The sequence below is a fragment of the Gavia stellata genome, chromosome 3 (assembly GCF_030936135.1).
Source record: "Gavia stellata isolate bGavSte3 chromosome 3, bGavSte3.hap2, whole genome shotgun sequence".
NCBI classification, from domain to species: Eukaryota; Metazoa; Chordata; class Aves; order Gaviiformes; family Gaviidae; genus Gavia; species Gavia stellata.
This window is the reverse complement of record NC_082596.1, coordinates 13,720,807-13,739,481: the sequence shown is the minus strand read 5'-3', so window position 1 is coordinate 13,739,481 and position 18,675 is coordinate 13,720,807. Positions and strand designations below refer to the sequence as shown.

General features: G+C 46.3%; 1 protein-coding gene across 1 annotated transcript; it reads left to right on the top strand.

Annotated features, from left to right (window-relative positions):
- Positions 1-419: 419 nt before the first annotated feature.
- ZHX2 (zinc fingers and homeoboxes 2) lies at positions 420-9,804 on the top strand. The gene is made up of 2 exons (XM_009822306.2): positions 420-3,064; positions 8,536-9,804. The coding sequence occupies exon 1, from the start codon at positions 562-564 to the stop codon at positions 3,058-3,060; it is 2,499 nt and encodes an 832-aa protein (XP_009820608.2). The 5' UTR covers positions 420-561; the 3' UTR covers positions 3,061-3,064; positions 8,536-9,804.
- The last annotated feature ends 8,871 nt before the right edge of the window (positions 9,805-18,675 follow it).

The following is an 18,675-nucleotide window of genomic DNA, read 5'->3' as shown; positions in this document are numbered from 1 at the left end:
AATTTCAAATCTGCAGCCTTCAAAATAATAATTAATGGAAACTGCAGCTTCTATAAAAAGATGCAGTATTTATAGATTTATAGCAGTATCTTCTTTCTTTTCCAGCTAAACACATTGAGTCTAGTGGAGATTAAAATGCCCTGTCTGTTAATCTTACTTGTTTCAAAGCCATTTTCTTCCTGTGATGCACTTCATTGCAAATTACCCACTGTTTTTATTCTTTGTGGGGTGTTTTTGACTCTTTCAGTTGATGATGATGATGGGGGGGGCTCTAACTTCGGTAGAGTTCAGCATTGTCCAAAATGGCCTTGTAAATGCACATATCTTGAGCTGTGGCTTTCTGCTACATCTGTGTTTTATAGATCAGTGCCTAACAATGTGTGCTTTGTTTCACAGGTGTCATGGAGCTGATGGTCGCAGCTGGGGCAGAAATTCTTCATTAAACAAAACAGTAAAATAATCAAGGAAGGTTGGAGCTGTTTGCAAGATCTATTGAGTTGATTGCTCACCCTGTCAAAAAAAGTCATCATTTGGGACAACAGCCTGCTGCCAGCGGCTGCCATGGCTAGCAAAAGAAAGTCAACGACTCCCTGTATGGTGCGAACTTCTGAAGTCATGGAGCAGGAAGGTGCTGAGGGTGTAGAGGCTCCTAAAGAGAAGGGGGCTGGTGCACTGCAGCAGGACTCTAAAAAAAATTGGCCTTCAGAAAGCTCAGTCAAAGACTGCGAAGTGGTTGAGGCAAAGCCCCCAGCTGAAAACCAGTCTAAGAAACCCCAGGGTGGTTATGAGTGTAAATACTGCCCTTACTCAACACAAAACTTAAATGAATTTACAGAGCATGTAGACACTCAGCACCCAAATGTCATTCTCAACCCCCTGTATGTCTGTGCTGAATGCAACTTCACAACCAAAAAATACGATTCTTTATCTGACCACAACACAAAATACCACCCGGGAGAGACTAACTTTAAACTGAAATTAATTAAACGCAATAATCAGACTGTTTTAGAGCAGTCCATTGAGACCACTGCTAACGATGTCACTGTCACAAGCGGTGGGCTAGAAAATGCAGAGTGCGATGATTCACTTCATGGGGGAATTAGTGCGAGTAAAATGCCAATGATGAAACTGGGAAAGCCTAAAGGGGAAACCAAGAAAGGTCCCAAAAAGCCAGAAGAGGGAGTTACAGAAAACCATGTGGATGGAACTCTTCCCCGCATCATAACTGAAGCCACTGAAGCTATTGCTTGTATAAATGGAGACCTTCTCCATGATGTGTTAGCCCACGTTATGCCCTCTGTACAGCTGCCACCAAATATTAACCTTGTCCCCAAGGTCCCAGTACCTCTGAACAGTACCAAATACAACTCTGCACTGGACACTAACGCAACCATGATCAACTCATTTAATAAATTTCCTTACCCAACACAAGCAGAGTTGTCGTGGTTGACAGCAGCATCAAAACATCCGGAAGAACAAATCCGAATCTGGTTTGCTACACAACGTTTGAAGCATGGTATAAGTTGGTCTCCTGAAGAAGTGGAGGAGGCAAGAAAGAAGATGTTCAACGGTACTATTCAGGCAGTTCCCCAAACCATCACTGTCCTGCCAGCTCCTTTGACAACTGCAAAAATGCCCCAGCCCATCATCCAAACAGCTTTGCCTTGTCAGATACTGGGCCAGACCGGTCTGGTTTTGACTCCCGTGTCAAATGGTTCAACTGTTTCCTGTTCACCAATTACGCTTGCTGTTGCTCCGAACCAGGGGCAAAAGAGGACGATACAGACATTATCAAGTGCCCCAGAGGCCAAGCGTCCTCATGTAGTTCAGGTGCCTGAGATTCCTACCAAGCTGACTGCTGTACCGCTGACACCAGCCAGTGAGCGAAAAAAGACGAAGGAGCAGATAGCAGAGCTGAAGGCCAGTTTCATGGCAAGCCAGTTTCCCGATGACGCAGAAGTCTACCGGCTGATAGAGGCAACAGGTCTCTCCAGGAGTGAGATCAAGAAGTGGTTCAGTGACCACAGGTACAGAAGTCAAAGGGGCATTGTGCACATCCCTGGCGATGCTTTAGGGAAAGATCAAATAGCACCTTCAGCTGGTCGACATGGCCGTTCATTTCACCCATACACAGATTTTACTCCCCAGAGATTCAAAGAGAAAACGCAAGAGCAGCTTAGGGCCCTTGAAGAAAGTTTCCTAAGGTGCTCTTTTCCTACCCAAGGAGAACTGGACAGGCTTCGAGTGGAGACCAAGCTGAGTAGGAGGGAGATAGATTCATGGTTCTCTGAGAGGAGAAAGATAAGGGACAGCATGGAGCAAGCTGTCTTGGACTCAATGGGATCATATAGAAAAATTAAAGAACAAGGAACTCCCAATGGTGCAATAAGCCAGGCAGAACTGCTGAGTAGCTCCCAGCTCCCTGGTGCTTTATCTGGGTCCTCCACCACGTTTAAGAAAACCCAAGAGCAGATTCATCTACTGAAAAGCACATTTGCAAGGACCCAGTGGCCATCGCCCCAGGAGTATGACCAGTTAGCATCTCAGACTGGGCTCACAAGAACTGAAATAGTTCGCTGGTTCAAGGAAAACCGGTCTTCACTAAGAACAGGGTCGCTTAAATGGATTGACCAGTACCAGCAGCAGTACGTTGTTGATGGTCGTAATGAGCAAAGCCAGAAAAAGGGGTCAAAACACATTGAGAGTCCAAAGAATGGTAACGAGGTGTCTCGGCAGCATTACCAGGAGCATAAAAAACTGAATGAAGAGAATGGGGGGAAACTAGTGGTGAGAGCAAAAAGAGACTGTGAACCACTGAAAGACTCTTTGTTGGGGAATCAAGCAGAGGGTACAGACAGGTTGGAGTGCAACAGCCACGATGGCCACGGCAGCGAGGAGATCGAGGAGCCGGCAGAGGTCAACTGGGTGGAGGTGACAGTGGGTGAGGATGATGCTGCATCAGACTGTACGGACAGCTGGAGCCAAACAGCACCTGAAGGCCAGGCAGAGCTGGCAGACTTTGACTCTGAAAGTATATCTGGAGACAATTCCCACGTATAGACAGGTAATGCTGATGGTGCCCTGTTTCTCTGAGCCTGTCTCTGGGTGTGCTTCCAGCATCCTGTAGTCCCTCTTCAGTATAAATCCCTGGAGCCCATCCCTGACGGATCCTGGTGCCTGCTGGATGCCTGAACAAAAGGGAGACCCATCCTGCTTGTAAATTAAGGCAGCTGTGTGGTAGGGGAGGGGTTAGTGCCATTTGCCTTGTTTCTTGTCTCCTTGTGGGTCAAGTCTTGGATAAGGGCGACTTTTTTTTTGTTTTATTTTTATTCCTGTTCCTTTTTTTTTTTTGGCAATAAGTGATTAAAACTTAAACTTTCTGCTTTTAAATTACCTGTGTAGCCTCTGCAGCACTTGATGTAAAACGTACCAGCTGAGCCACACAAAGAAATAATAAGTAATACTAGTTGCTGATACCCTCTTTGCTAACAGATCATTGATCTCCCGTGAATAGAGGTTATGCCTGGTTTTGCACCTCGGGTCCGTCCTTTGCAGCATCCTGCCCTGCTCAGAATAAAAGGGCACTGGGGGAAGGGCCCAGGACAGAGATGATTCTTTATGCAACAGCAAGCAAAAAAAAAAAAGTAAAGTGTTGTGGGAACTGAAGTGGCTCATGCAAATGTGCTCTCTTCCTCTTGCAGGTGAGAACTGTCTCCAACCTCGCTTTGTTCTGCTTGCTCATTCTAGAGGCTTAGGAAATGCCCCAGACTAAGCTGTGTGGGTGTTTTAGCAGCTCTTCTTCACAGGATCTTGAATTTAAAAGCAAGCTGCAGGGCCTTTCTTTAAGGGGGTTTTATACGATCTTTCACAATGTGAAAGGATGTGTTTGGAGACCGAAACCTGTTTCTGATCACAGTTGCACAGGTATAAATCTGGAGCAAGCACCGTCAGCATTTCTTGACTTGCACGTTGAATTGAGTTCACTGGAGCTGCAACATTTTGTCCTCAGTATAACTGAGTCTGTCTCTCCCCAGCTGGAGTCTCCTTAAGCTAGAATTTATCCCACAGAAAGCTCAGCACCCTGCATTAAAAACCACAGTGAGAGAACACCTATTTTAGAAAGAGTTAGTAGTTTTCTGGTGTCTAATAAGTATACTATACTTTAGCATTTCATTAAAAAAAAATACATAAACATAAAAAAAAAATCTTAAAAAAAGAAGGAATTACAAAAGCCAGGACTGATAGAAGTCCCTCCACACTTGCATTGAAGACTCTTATATTGCAGCAGGCGGTACTTGAATTGAACTTGCATCTGTTGCAGAGGTGCAGTTTTTCTTAGCAAGCCCTGCTGGCTAGCATAGAGCCCTCCATTTTCTCCTTGTGCAATACTTGTCCAAAGGTCTCCTCAACATTTTCTTTGAGTTGAAAAGGGAAACCCTGCAGTGGTTTTATTTCGAACTACAAACTGTCAGCTGATTTTGAGAAGTGTTATCACAGCATCTGTATCTTAAAGCTCCAGACTGCAATGCAAGGCACTGTCCTGCATTATGCTTGCAGAACTTGGTAATTAGGGATGTGAGGAGCAGGTTGTTACCTGTGTGGCAAAGGCAGAGATTACAGGAGGAAGGACATGGGAACATCAGCTGGAGGCATGCTGGGGTGCCACTGTTGTGCAGCCACCCAAGAAAGGAGAGCCAGGATCTGATCTGCCTTTTAAAATCGAATGCACGATGAATAAATGCGTTGTAGGGTTGGTTTTTTTCAGGGGTGTTAGTCCAGATCATTTCCCCCTTCTAGCTATCAACATAGCCAGACGTGGCATTGTGGGACATGGTTTAATGGGCATGGTGGTGGTGTTTGATGGTTGGACTTGATCTTACAGGTCTTTTCAAATCTTAGTGATTCTGTGAACATTCATACTGAGGAGAGGGAGCAGACCAGGGGCTAGGAGAGGGAATGGAGAGGAGGGCGTTGGGGGGGGGGTTGCCTGAAACCATTATTTCTAACAAACCTCTTGTACCGTGAAACCAGGCTCTGCAACAACCTTCTTCCAGCAGTGTAGGTTTGGTGCCTGCATTTTTGTGCTTGCGAGCAGTGTAGGGTACATTGGGGTGAACCTCCTGCCTTTGTGCCCTGGCACAGATGACGACCATAAAGGCTGTGGAGGTGCTCGGGTGTTATCAGAGAGGAATTTTAATAAGAACTTTGATCTCAGTTAAACTTTCACTGGGTTATCCTTTCTGGTGGCTGGTTGTAAAATACACCTACTGAGAAGAGATGCACTGGAGCCAGGCTTCTGCTGTGAAGACCATGCAATAGGATCAGAGGACCATTTTGTTCTCTGCTCTTTGCCCATTTCTTAGCATGTGGTCTGAGGACTTGACAAAAGCCTAAAGTCGTCTTCTCTTTCATTTTCCTTTATTCTCGCTGTAAATCTCAGCCCAGAAACGCAAGTGCCTGCTTTCTGGTGCCTGCATGGAAGCATTGTCCCAGGTGTTGTGAAACAAAAGCTGGAAGCTTTATACCCCGCACTGATGGGACCCATGGAAAAATCCCAGCTACTGGCTTGTTTTTGCTTCAGGATAAGCTTTCACTCTTATCTTTTTGAAGCCTATCTTACATAATATTTAACTAAAACTTTGGTGTTAAATTAACAAGGCGTTATCTTAGGTGACATCCAGGGTATGACTCAAAAGCAAAGGCTGCTTAAGACCTGATGGAGGACTTGTTTCTGCCTGTTATCGTATAAAAGTCTGATTACTCTTTTTTTCCCCTAACATTATACTCCTTGGTACTTTAGAGGGGTTGTGTCACTGGCCACATATAAGAGGTGGACTGAGGAGCTAACAAGGGACTTACCCTCCTCTTGACTCTCACACAGCCTCAGTCATTATGTGAAGCTTTCACTGCTGAACCCTACATTGGGCAGAAACATGCTCCTTTTGATATTCATGGTGTTGCTATTTTCTCAGCTTGATGTATGTAGTTTAAAGTGAACATTTTTCAGTGATAGATCTCCATACTCCTGTTGTTGGCTGAATTTGTGTGTGGCTTCTGTAAAACCTGTGCTCTTCCAGACCATCTCGGTCACTCTCTGCTCTGGTGTGTAGCTTTAGGAGTTTCTGAAACTATTAGGGAGTATTTGTGTTACAGCCTAGACAGACGTTATGCCTTAGAAAATTGAGTTTTTCAGAACTGATCCATGTTCCACAGATTCTGATGCTGCTGCAGCTAGTGGGAGTTACATGAGTGCCTGACCTCCGTGAGGGCAGAATACACACCAGGCTCTGAAATACGGAAAAGGTTCTGTTACTAAGTCCCTATCTGAAATTTTTGGCAAAATTGGATTTATTCCACAGAGCAGGTCAGGTTTCCTGAACAGTGAGGCTGGGGGAAGTGTCCCCATAGGGTACCAGGGCCTTCAAGATGTTGAGTGACTGCTGTAGGGTGCACTGAAGCCATTGCTGAAAATGCTGCAGATGCTACGTAATTAAGCCTCTTGTAATGAGGCCCAACTGCTCTATCAAGAGAGTGCTTTAGCTCCCTCTCCATCAATGGAGATATTCCTGCCTTCCAACAGCGCAGGTCAAAATTAGGTCTGTTGTCCCCATTTGCACAAGCCTGACAAACAGAAACTGGTCCTAAATTAAATACAGCAAATTGCAGCTCAGACATGAGAGCGGGACCAGAGTGTGCCAGACTGGTTGGCAGCTACCTTGGCTTTCTTCACAGCGTTGTCTCCCCATGGGGTTTTCCCAAGATCAGTATTTCCTCAGCCCAGAGCTTTTGGGTTTTTCTCAGAAGCATATTTTTTTTCACCACCACCACCACCTCTGCTGTAAACTTTCTTTTTCAGAGTTGTCTCATAACCTCCATTTTAAGCCCAAACCCTGCAAGATGTAGGCACCAAAGTCCATGGCTCACAGCGGGGGCGAGGTAGGTGGACACCCCAGAAGATGTGTACCCTCGCTCTTGATGTCTTTGACCATTGCTCTGTGGAGGCGTGCCAAAAGAAAACCATGTCTGGGAGCAGCGCGCCAGAAAAAAAAGAGTCCGAAAGATGTCACCCCTTGCTTCTGCTGTATGAATCGTACTGGGCATCGGGGCTGGTCTGGGTCCTCTTGGTGTCTCCAACCCCTTTTGCACCGCTGCAGGATCTGAGATCACTCAGTTGCTGGTGGCCCAGTGCATTCCTCAGTGTCCAAAACTGGTAAAAGTGAACAGCACTGGGGTTTCCCTCCCTTTCTGTCCAAGTTCTCATTTTTCTTGTGGTTTAGGGTTTCATCTGTAAAGCTACCTATAGTGCCCATTACTGCTGTTGGGCTCCGAGGCGCCATCCTGAAGTCAGTGTGGGATAGACCAGTGGGTTTTGCAGAACTTGGGTCACCCTAAAGCATTTCAGGGAGTGAGGCCGAAGTACGGAGGACTTGCCGTTTCCCCTGAAACCAGTGGGGTGTGTAGGAGACCCAAGCTGTAACGCAGTGAAGGACTTCAGAGGGGGAAGCAAAACCCAACGCAGCAATTAAAACTTTTCAGTGAGTTAGGAGGAGCAGGGGGCTGTTTGAGGAAGGGTCGCAAGGACAGGGACGACTTTTGCCTTTGGTGCTGGTGCAAGCCCGTGCCCTTTTACTGGGCTCGACCGCATTGCTCTCTGCGTTGCAGATGCCAGACAGCTTACTGCTTTCATAGGAAAAACCAGACCTGGTAGCAACATTCATAAAAGGTGTGAAATGATGGGTTAGCTCAGGTTTCAGTAAGCACTGCTGCAGGGTGGGTGAGGAGGATGGTGCAGGAAAGCCACCTCGTGCTGCTGCTTGCAGCTCCAGCCTGAGTGGGTGCTTGCACTTCTTGCACGTTTACACCTCAATGGGGGAAAAACATGCTGAACATAATCCCTGTCATAGAGCCTTTGCTCTGTGCTGGGAACTGGGGATATGTGTAGGTGGGTGAGTATTTGAAGGTTGGTTTTTTGGGGTTTTTTTTTAATCTCTGGTCCATGGTGCGGCCTTTATGTAGATGCAGGAGTCGTAGCGGAGCCAGGGAGCTGCTCTGCAGAGCACATGCACATGCAATTTTTCCATTTTCTTGCAGTTTGTATAATTATTTTCTAAAATCATGCAAAAAGTGTATTTAATGAGAGGATTTACTGGGGAAGAAAGACCACCTTGCCTTTAGCACCATCCGTGCTGTGGTCACAAAGTGGCTGCCCCCCACCCATGTGCACCTCATCTTTGAGCCAGCATGAGGACCTGCCCAAGGTCTATAGTAGTGAGGGATCAGCAGAGTCGAGGCTGGGCTGTGTGTCCCTGTTAGAAACCCATAGAGGGTTATTAGCTGGGTGTTATATATAACAAAAATCTGGCACCCTACTGCAGCATCAGGCTGTGATAGGGATAGGCTTCAGGGTACGGTTAATACAAAATACAGTGCTACCACGTGTGCAGGGATGTAAACTGGATGCCGTGTTAGGTGACAGCTCAAATACTTGTTCATAATGCCTTCAAAAATAATATGCTGCTTTTATAATTTTTACAGGGGTACTCCTCAGCTGCACTGTCCTGACATTGAAGGGGAAATGCTGTCTGAAAATAGAAGAAAACTCTATTTTCCTGCCTGGGGGGAGATAGCGTGTTGCAACTCCAAGTCTCAAACCGCACTTGTGGAGGCACAGCGAGAAATACTCTCATGGAGCATCATCATGGGATCGTTTATAGTGCCAAAGTCCTACTACTGCATTAAAAAAGAAAAGAAAGAAAGAGAAAAGGATCCTTGTACATAGGTTTCTCCTTAGCTTCTCTCCCACCCACTTTCCTGACCAGCCTCTTCCTCTACTGGAACAGATTTGTACAACGTGGAAATTTTGTTAACTTTTTAATAGATGCAAGTTATTCTTGCATATAATGCCATTGCAAAATTTGGGGGTTGGTTCGGGGGAGGGAAATGTCTTTTGTGGGCGAGGGAGAGGAGAATTTTTTCTGAAGCGTTTTAAGACAGATTTGCAATCTCTTGGAGTCTTGTTGGTGCGGATCAACATCTGAGCCCAGATCCCCACCCCGGTTTACATTTCAGCCCACTTAAATGCGTTATGGGGTATGGGAGGGTCGTTCTGGAGTGGTTGGGGTTTGGTTTTTTTGTTGTTGTTTTGACTTTTTTTATTATGTTTTATGGCCACCTGCTATTGGTTGAAGTATTTAAATCTCAGCTTTTCCGTGCTCCTACAAAGCGAGTCTCCTCCAGCTCCTATACTTCACTTTTCATAAGCCAGCCCTGGCCGTGGGTCTCTGAAGATTTGGCTAGAATGCCTTTTTTTGTTGTGGGTTTGGTTTTTTGGGGTTTTTTTTAGCACTTTTTGTTTAAACATGCAGTACCACCCCCAGAGGGGTTGGAGCAAGGAAATGAAGATGCTTCATAATCCAAACTTGTATGTTTGGCTGGTGCAGCGATGGACACCACAACCAACAGTCTGCCATCCAGCTTTAGATGTTGTAGCGCACAAGAGAAATTTCTGATTAATCCTTGCCACTAAATTTTTAGATCAATCCTAGGTTCCAGAGTACACTTTTTTTCAAATACTGCTAATTTGGATTTGTGTGTGGGTGTCTGTCCGTGCACATGTGAGGAGGAGGAAGAGAGAGCGGGAGCGTGGGTGCATAGGCAAGGGGCTGCAAGAGCCGTCCGGTGCATTCCTCTGAGGAGCTGGGTTCAGAAAACTTACCCACCTTTCAGTACGCTGCACAAATACGATGCTAGGGAGTTTGAATAAATACAACTTTTCTAACTTGTTGCTCATTTGTTGTAACTCAATAAAACAAAGGCTAAACATTTTGGTAACCTTTTTCTCGTCTCTTTGGGGTTTTGTTACTATTTTATTCCATCTAAAACCCAAACTCAGCCTCCCCCAGCTCTCCTTGGTGCACAAGAGCTCAGTGTCTTTAAAGCCACAATTAGGGTTTTAACTGGGTTTGCAATAATCGGCTTGGCAAACGCTAACCAGATTAAAATGAACTTGGTAAACTACTGATGTTTATTTCCCCGGTGTTAGATGGCTGTTCCCCTGCCAGGGGGTTGGATGGCGCCTGGGAATGGGGATTTGGGGGCGCCTTTATTTTGGTTGCAATCACAACCTGAATGAATGAATGAAACAGCCCCCATGACTCACCAATACGGAATTATTTGTATTAATCATCAGCACAACATTTAAGTGTCAAGGGAGGTTTGCAGTGGGTGGCGGTGAGCGCTATGTGATTTTCCTTGCAATAAAGTTGTCTGGTTCATCACCAAAAAGAAGTAACTGCATGGGGCAGCGCTTGCGCTTGCCACGTTTGCACGTCACAGGCCAATGGCAAAAGGTGGGGAAGCAACCTCGGCTCCTCAATGGGCAAAGGCAGCCTGATGGTGAGTACGCATATGTCCCATCACACACGGTGCTGTGCATCATACTCCTGCGTGCGCGGAGGCAGATGCCCACACAGTTACGTCCGTACCCCCTGCATGGGTTGTCAAATCGATGGATGCAAGCGTCAGGTGGCCAAAAAGAAAATGCCTCCCAGGATGCTCCTCCAGGACTCCAAAGTTGTAACTGAAACTAATTGCCACTTCTGCCTGCTTTGCTTACATGAAAGGATGCTAATATTTTAATTGCCCGTGTGCACAGTTTTTAACAGCCACTTGGCAGCTTAATATTCCTGTTTGTGTCTCCCCTGTCTGATGTGCACGTACATCTGTGTGTCTGGAGCACTGACCTACTTTGCTTAACTAGCTGCGCTCCCAGGGAGCTCAGCAGGAGGTTTAGGAAGAACAAGACCCACCTGGGTTTTTCTGTATTTGTACAGCCCCAGACACGGTGGGATTAGGGCCCAGAACTGGGGCTCTAAGATCTCTGCAATTCAAATAAAACAATAGCAGGGTAAGGAGTCTGTCATCGCACAGATAGATAATAAAGCTGAAGCTCTCCCACAGCAAACAAATGGGCTTGCAAAAGACTGGCGCGGCCTTTGCTGGTGTTGGCAGACCAGCAGCACCGGGTAGGTTTGTGCAGGCAGGTTGTGGTGCGATACCAAACCTTTAGTGCCAGGTTCCATCAGGGAAAGCCGATCCCGGGGCCCCTTTTATTTCAGCTTAAAGCAACCCAGGTCCCCACAAAGATCGCTTCAGTGTGGCTGCCGGAACGGGGTCACAAACTGGGCACGGCAAGCAGGCTTTGTTTTTAGTTAATCTGGACGCAGCGACTGCGTTTCTAGGAGAGTCCAAGTGGTGAGGCACAATCGGGACATTGTTTGTACGCGGCGGCCATTAGGGCTGGCCTTGGCCATGGGGTTTCGTTGCACACGCATGAAAATAGGCTGCTGGCACGGGGTTTCCTCCTGCCAGCCTCGCCTCCCCGGTGCCGGAGCCTGGTGTTGGCACCACGGTGCGCGGCTGAGAGCGGGGCCCCGGGCCCAGCGAAGCTCCACAGCGAGGGGATGGCTCGGGACAGCCTTGTCGGGGCAGGGTCCCCCAGGACCAGCAGTCCCTGGCGCTCAGGTTTTGATTGACGTCTTTCACAATGTGTTTTATCCTGAGTCTCTTGAAATGTTCTAATCAGAAGAAATCTAATTAACACAAATACACACACACAAAAAAGAAAAAAAACCATACCAACCAGATTTTTGCACTTCTGCAACACTTTTTTTTTTAATGTGGCTTGTTAAAAAAAAATCCATCACTCGGAAGCCAGGAACAACTTGAATGATGTGGCCTTTACTGTCTTAATTTAGCCCACTTGTATGCTGATAAGAGGATGGGGTTTCATTACATACACACATTACTTCTCTTGCCTGGTCCATGAGATGCAGGGAAGGGTGCCGCTCAGTAAATAAGCTGCCATTACCTCCTTACTGCTGTCAGAGATCTGGGGACTCCAAGCGCGTAATAACACAGGTACAATTTAGGACCGGTCAGACAGAAGCTTTATTAAATGTGATGATGGTGAGAGACCACTCGGGCAGCACAGAATAAGAATATCACATAACGGTTTGGGTCAGAAGGAACCTTCAAAAATCATCTCATCCAGCCCCACTGCCACGGGCAGGGACATCTTTCACTCGATCAGGTTGCTCAAAACCCCAGCCAACCTGACCTTGGGAAGTTTCCGGACAGAAACTTCAGCAGATATGAATCTCTCTGCAGCCTAAAAAATTACTCATTTTTCACAAATCCTTTTTTTTTTTTTTAAGGAAAAAAAAAGGTCTTCACTTTTCAACCACATCACTGCAGTGGCACCATTTCTAATCTCAAATCTCCGGTGTTGACCTTTGGGAATTTCATTCAATGCATTGCCTTGAACATCAGCCAGCAAGTGGTGCAGGGAGTCTGCGTCTACAGGGTGAAGCTCAGCAGCTGCAGGGCTCACCCTCAGAAGAAGGGGTGTCCCAGGACCACGTGGACCATCACAGGCTGGGGGGAAGAGCTTGGTTATGCAAGAAATCTGAGTGATTATGACTATAATGATAATTACGTGGTGATAACTTAAAATCTGGAGAAATACACATGTAAAACAGCAACCAAGCTAAGTAATATTTATGCATTGTATTTGCCATTAGCAGAAAGCTAATCACTGAAATTTTCCCTATCATCTTCTTGTAGCCCTCAGATTTGTTAGGCAGCAAAAAGACACATCCTGAATCTTAGCTTACAGAAGGGAGAGAAAGAATTGATTTTGAAGGCACATAAGGCAACATTGTAGGAAGTCCATTTGGCATCCTGATAGCAAGGAAAGAGCACACCAGTGATGGGAAGGAACTTTTTCAATCATCTGAAGAAAAAGAGAGACCTGAGAGCATTTAGATCAGCGAAAGGGAGGACTTCTGTATTCATTTGTGCAGTAACTAATGGAAAGCTGTTATGAATGGGGCCTGTGGCTCTTGAGCAAAATTCTGAAAATACTCATAGTACAGCAGGAAAGGGAAAGAAAGAAAGAGAATGTGAGATATGCAACGAAGGAAAGAAAAAGCAGCATAAAAACCGAGACAGGGCTTCTAGGGTGTTACACAGTTGAACCATATCCCAATCAGATGACTGCAAGCTCTAGCGAGTGTGGAGATACGAGCTGAGTGACCAGGTAATTGTCAGACCGAATCACACAGCACACATCTTGAGCGCAGTAATCAAAAGCAGGGGTTTTCTTCCATTGTTTTGTTATTTCCATCAGACCTGATGCTCCAAAATGGTAGTTCTAATTATATTACAATACTCATAATTTAAGTGTACTGTGAAAACCACACAGCCAGCAACTTGGCTTGAGCACAGTAAGTGGGACATCTGTGAAGCTTCTTCAATACACAAACGCATCCTCTCCTTGCTCTTTTTTTTCTTTCTTAAAAGTCTACATCATCCCAGTACAATATACTATGTAAAATTTAGCATGCAGCAATCTTAATCTAAAAAAATTATTGTTTTTGCAACACATCTATGAGATAGTTAAAGGAATAATACCATTAATCTAAGTTTACGGACAGAGAATCTGAGACACGTATGTAGTTGTTCACAACACTGCCGAATAAATGTGCTAAAGGCAAGAGCTGAGTTCAGCTTGGCCTTGTCTTGACTTCCAGCAAGGAATCTTCATTTTATGTTTGTATCAAATCATTGCCATTTCGTTGGCATTTCTTATTCTTTCACCCAACGCCTTTCCCTTTCCAAGAGGCAAAGACACAAGGGCAGAAATGAGTGGGCCAGGACTGGGGCTCCTCAGGGACCTGCATCCTGCACAATACCACTGGGACAAGGCTTTGAGCAACTTGGTCTAGTGGAAGGTGTCCCTGCCCATGGCAGGGGGGTTGGAAATAGATGACCTTCGAGGTCCTTTCCAAACCAAACCATTCTGCGATTCTATGATTCTATGACATCCCTCTTCCCCGGCACAGCTCTCCTGGCAAGGCATTCACCTTCCTGCCTTAATTCCCTCCACCTTTAAGTCACTTCCTAAACATCTTCTGTCTGTCTCCTATTTATTTCCAGCAACCCTCACCACTTTGGGGGCCCCCGCAGGAGATGCCAGGTGCTCCCCCCAGCCCGGCTGGCATTTCTGGCCACTGCTGCAGCTGCTCTTTTATTCCCCCAGAGGGGGAATTTCTCCTCCCTTTAAAGCACGAACTCACGGCATGCCCTGGGGTGCTTTATAACACATTAGCATGCAAGTGTGATTAAATCCCTCTCAGTATTAAGAGCATCCTTATCTCCTCAGCTTGAGAGCAATGGAGCCGTTCAGCCTCCCCAAACTGCTCATGCAACGTCACTGATACCAAAAGGCATTTTGCCACATGGTGGCATTTAACATACAGCTGTACCTAAATGTTCGAATCTGAGGGTTTCTGCTTTTTTGTCATCCTTTCAGCCCAGCGGTCCCTCTCATCTTGGCGCTGGTGCTGTCAGCTAATGCTGATAAACGATGATGCAGTTCTCCGGCGAGGTGGAAATACTTGACTTTGCCTCCTGCCGCGATGCTCTCCCAAGACACACATTAAATAGCCCCATCATGTCTTATCCCCTGACTGCTAAACCTCTTCATAAAGCGATCTTCCCCAGCGTCTGTCCATTGTAGCCAGGGTTTCACACAAGTTCAGGCTTAGTGGCTGCTCCCTGATGGTCTGTTGCCTACAACGCTGCTCCAGTTCTCCCAAGGCACTTTTGAACATTTACCTCCGCTTGGGTTGGCTGTAGCTTCAATTGTTGAGCCCCATGGGCTGCTGCCTCACCTGAAGGGCTGTGTTCCCCCCAATGCTCTCCCCTAAAACTGCCTCCAGGTGAAGGGAGGATGCTGAGCAGGGGAGATGGTGCTGAAAAACCAGGGAGGCTCCCTGCAACCAGGAATTTAAATCAGCACTAAATTTGATCGATTTATGTAGTTATTCATTATTACTTGTGACACATTTGGCGATAGAGATAGGCACTGTGCATGCTAAGAGCGAGGGACACATCTGGAGCAGCTGCAACAGAAATAGGATGCCAGTGGTTTTGGCACCATTAGCCCCGTTATACAGAGGGAAAGCAGAAGTACCCCAGGCTGGAAAGCACAGGTCCAAACCTATCCTCCAGCCCAAATTCAGCTACTACCAGGTTTCAACCACAGCTGGGCAAACAGCAGGCAGAGAGCACCCAGGTCAGGGGGGTCCATGGGTTTGACCCACTCTCCACGATACCAACAGAGCCCAGGTGAAGAGCCCAGAGCCAGGAACACAAGCCCAGCCCTATCCCTGCATCTGAAGGGCAGCATGCTCTAAGGCTCCCTATTAGGGATTTAAACAAAAGTAATTTTAATCTTTTTTGTTTTTCTTTTTAATACCAGCATTTGAATGGGGGGGATGGAAATTCTAACACAAAGCCACATGCTGAAGGTCATGGAAAGGCAAGGCAGACATTGTCTTCAGTAATAGTAAAAGGAAGACCAACCCTGCTGTGTCAGGGCAAAAAAAAATGAATACTTCTTTTGATTGGAAAGAAAGTTTCTCCATGCCCGGTTGCGGTGCAGCATTGCACAACGGAGACTGCTGCGGCTGGGAGCAAGGAGAATTAATTACTTTGCTTTTTGAAGCATGGGCTGCTCTGCTCTTCTGTGCCAGCTTCAAGAATGATAAGCGCTCACCCAAAGAGCGCGGCTTTGTCCTCCAGCACGGGAGTTTTGCTCGTCTAAATCACAGGAGGCCGCTGAGTTTTTGTTTTGTTTTCTTCATACTTGGCCTACACTTGAACCTGGGCAGCACTGCTCCCTTTTCGGACTCGCAGGCACCAGTTTTATGCCGTCCAAGGGAAGGACACTGGACTGAGCATCGGTGCTGGCCACAAAGCACTGCGGTGTAATAGCGTTAAGCACCGTCCCAGAGTGCCGGCTACCGTCACCACAGCACATTACAGGCCCACAGCACAGACAGGGCTTTGCCAAACACAAATTTATCTCCAAACCACCTCCTCTCTGGGGATTTTGCTTTCAAGGGCATTTCAGCATCTAAACAAAGATGAAGTGCGGCTCTCCCCGAGCGAGCAGGCAGCGGGGTGGTGGCACTGAAGGATGTCTTCAGCGCTTTGTTCTCAGCTGGCAGCAGTAAGTCGTGCCACAGAACGGGCTTATTGATGATGTGTTTGGCCTTTCAGGGGGTTGACTTGTTTTCTTGAGTCTCTTACCCCAGCCTTATTCATTTAGAAGGAGATTTTTTTTTTTATACAAGTGACTTGGGAACTGAAGTCATACAGGTTGGTGAAGCTTTCCTCCTCTGCTCACAAACAACTTCCAGGTGGCCCTTGGCAGGAGAGAAATGGTTTCGCTCAGGAAAAGCACCACCCACCAATTGAGGATAGCTGCAGATGTTGCCGCACTGACCTTCAACAAGCAAAATCACACAGGGTTTAAAATTGTCACCGCAGTGTTGACACCCCTTTTGAAAAAGAGCAATTCCCACCTCTCCCAGAGCCCCTGTTTGTGGCCATCTCCAGCCTCAGCCTGCCAGTCCTAACTTCTAGCTCTCCTCCTAACCCTGACTTTTTGGCAAAAACTTCTGATTTACCTAAACAGTTGCAAAAGAACCGCAGGACACAGGCATGGGACAGTTTTTACATGAACAGCTCCTGCTGGCCTGGTGTTAACAGACTCTTTCAGCAATACTCAGCAAGCCTCATCCCAGTTCTCTGATGGTAGAGCCAAAATCAATGTCTCCTCGGCATCCTGCACACTGAAGTTCTTAATTCATTGTCACAGCATTAATATATTTTTTTAATGTAAGAAGCATAATATTAAATATAAGAGCTACTCAGAGCTTATCAGGCTTTTACCATCCATTTCTTGATGCGAGCTAGGGCTGCCCTACTTCCCATGCCTTGCATAACTGATTCTAATTTGCTACTCCTGAACCACAGCCACCAGTACTGTCATGGTTCAACCCCAGCCGGCAACTAAGCCGGCCGCTCACTCCCCCCACAGTGGGATGGGGCAGAGAATCGGAAGGGTAACAGTGAGAAAACTCATGGGCTGAGATAAAAACAGTTTAATAATTGAAATAAAATAAAATAATAATTAATTGTAATGAAAATAACAAAGAGAGATAAATGAAAGACAAGCGATGCAAATGAAAACAATTGCTCACCACCAACTAACTGATGCCCAGCCTGTCTCCGAGCAGCGGCCCCTCAGCCAACCTTCTCCCTAGTTTTATTGCTGTCATATGGTGTGGAATATCCCTTCAGTGAGTTGGGGCCAGCTGTCCCGGCTGTGTCCCCTCCAAACTCCTTGTGCACCCCCAGCCTGCTCACTGGTGGGATGGTGTGAGGAGCAGAAAAGGCCTTGACTCTGTGTAAGCACTGCTCAGCAGTAACGAAAACAACTCTGTGTTATCAACACTGTTTTCAGCACAAATCCAAAACACAGCCCCACACTAGCTACTATGAAGAAAATTAACTATCCCAGCCAAAACCAGCACATCCTGCACCCCTTATTCCACACCATTTACGTCATGCTCAGGTTCCACACTATCCAGTACATCCTCGTTAACCACCACCCCCCTTCCCACCCTTTGATGCAATACACAGATATCATTCCCTTAGTCTATGGACCACCCCTGTGAAATGTCTGTAAAACGTCCATAAATACCCACAAAGGCTTTAGCCATTTAGCTTGTTTGATTACGGCGCACATTTGACATTCATGGATAACCTGTGCAACGGCATCAATAGTCAAGTCCACCCCTCAATCACGAGCCCATTGGTATGTTGCATCCCTTCCTAAATGTCCTGATGTGTCATGGGCCCATTGAGCTATAAATAGCTCACCCTTGTGCTCCCAGCCCAGATCCACCTGAGCCACTTAATTCCAGCAGCCTGGTCCACCTGCTCATTGTATAAATGTTCTTCAGTGGCACGACTCTTGGCTATGTGAGCAGCACAAGTACCTAAGCAAGCCAAGAAACAAACTCGCAGACAAGAAAGGTCAGCAATTCTTTGCAATGATGTTCTTCCTGAATTACCATGTGCAGATAGCAATTTCTTAATTGACACTTACGCTTGTTCAACACTAGATCAATGCTTCAGATATGACCCAGACTACCAGCTTCTTAAAACCATCACCATTCAGGTTGCAAGACAGATGTACAGGGGTGGGGAAAAAAAAAAAAATTATGTCCACGTCCTATCTTTTGCTGCTGCTATTCAGAAAGAGGGCTTGCAGATCCAAGGCACCAAAATACTTCTTTCTTCCAACCTTCTCCCCTAACACTGTTGTGTTCACCAGCTCTTTACTGGGGTTGCAGTACCAGCCAGTGGCTGTTTTCTGGCAAATTCATAGCAAAGCTGAAGCCTGACTAACAATGGCATAGCCAGAAATAAATGCAAGTCCACAGAATTGCCCTCATTTGGCCAATACCATTGGGCAATTTGGGCAATTACCGTTGCTCCCTGCCCAGCAGGGAACATCTAAGAATAAGTAAGATTACCTCTTAGCATCTACTTTAGCATAGCTTGCAATTTTAAGATACTCTTCTGAAAGGGGAAAGGTTAAAGCTTTATAGACCAGATAGCAAGTGAATTGGGAGTGCTGGCCCTACTGATTTGGCCCACAGATTAATTTAGCTTGTGTCAAAAAAATCGCAGTGATACAACAAGGTACATATCCAGCGTGAGTGATCCTGGCAGTGGCAACAGCGCCAAGATAAA

What these genes read in the sequence shown, in the direction of transcription:
- ZHX2 (XM_009822306.2), top strand. Translation starts at nt 562, where the DNA reads ATGGCTAGCAAAAGAAAGTCAACGACTCCCTGTATGGTGCGAACTTCT.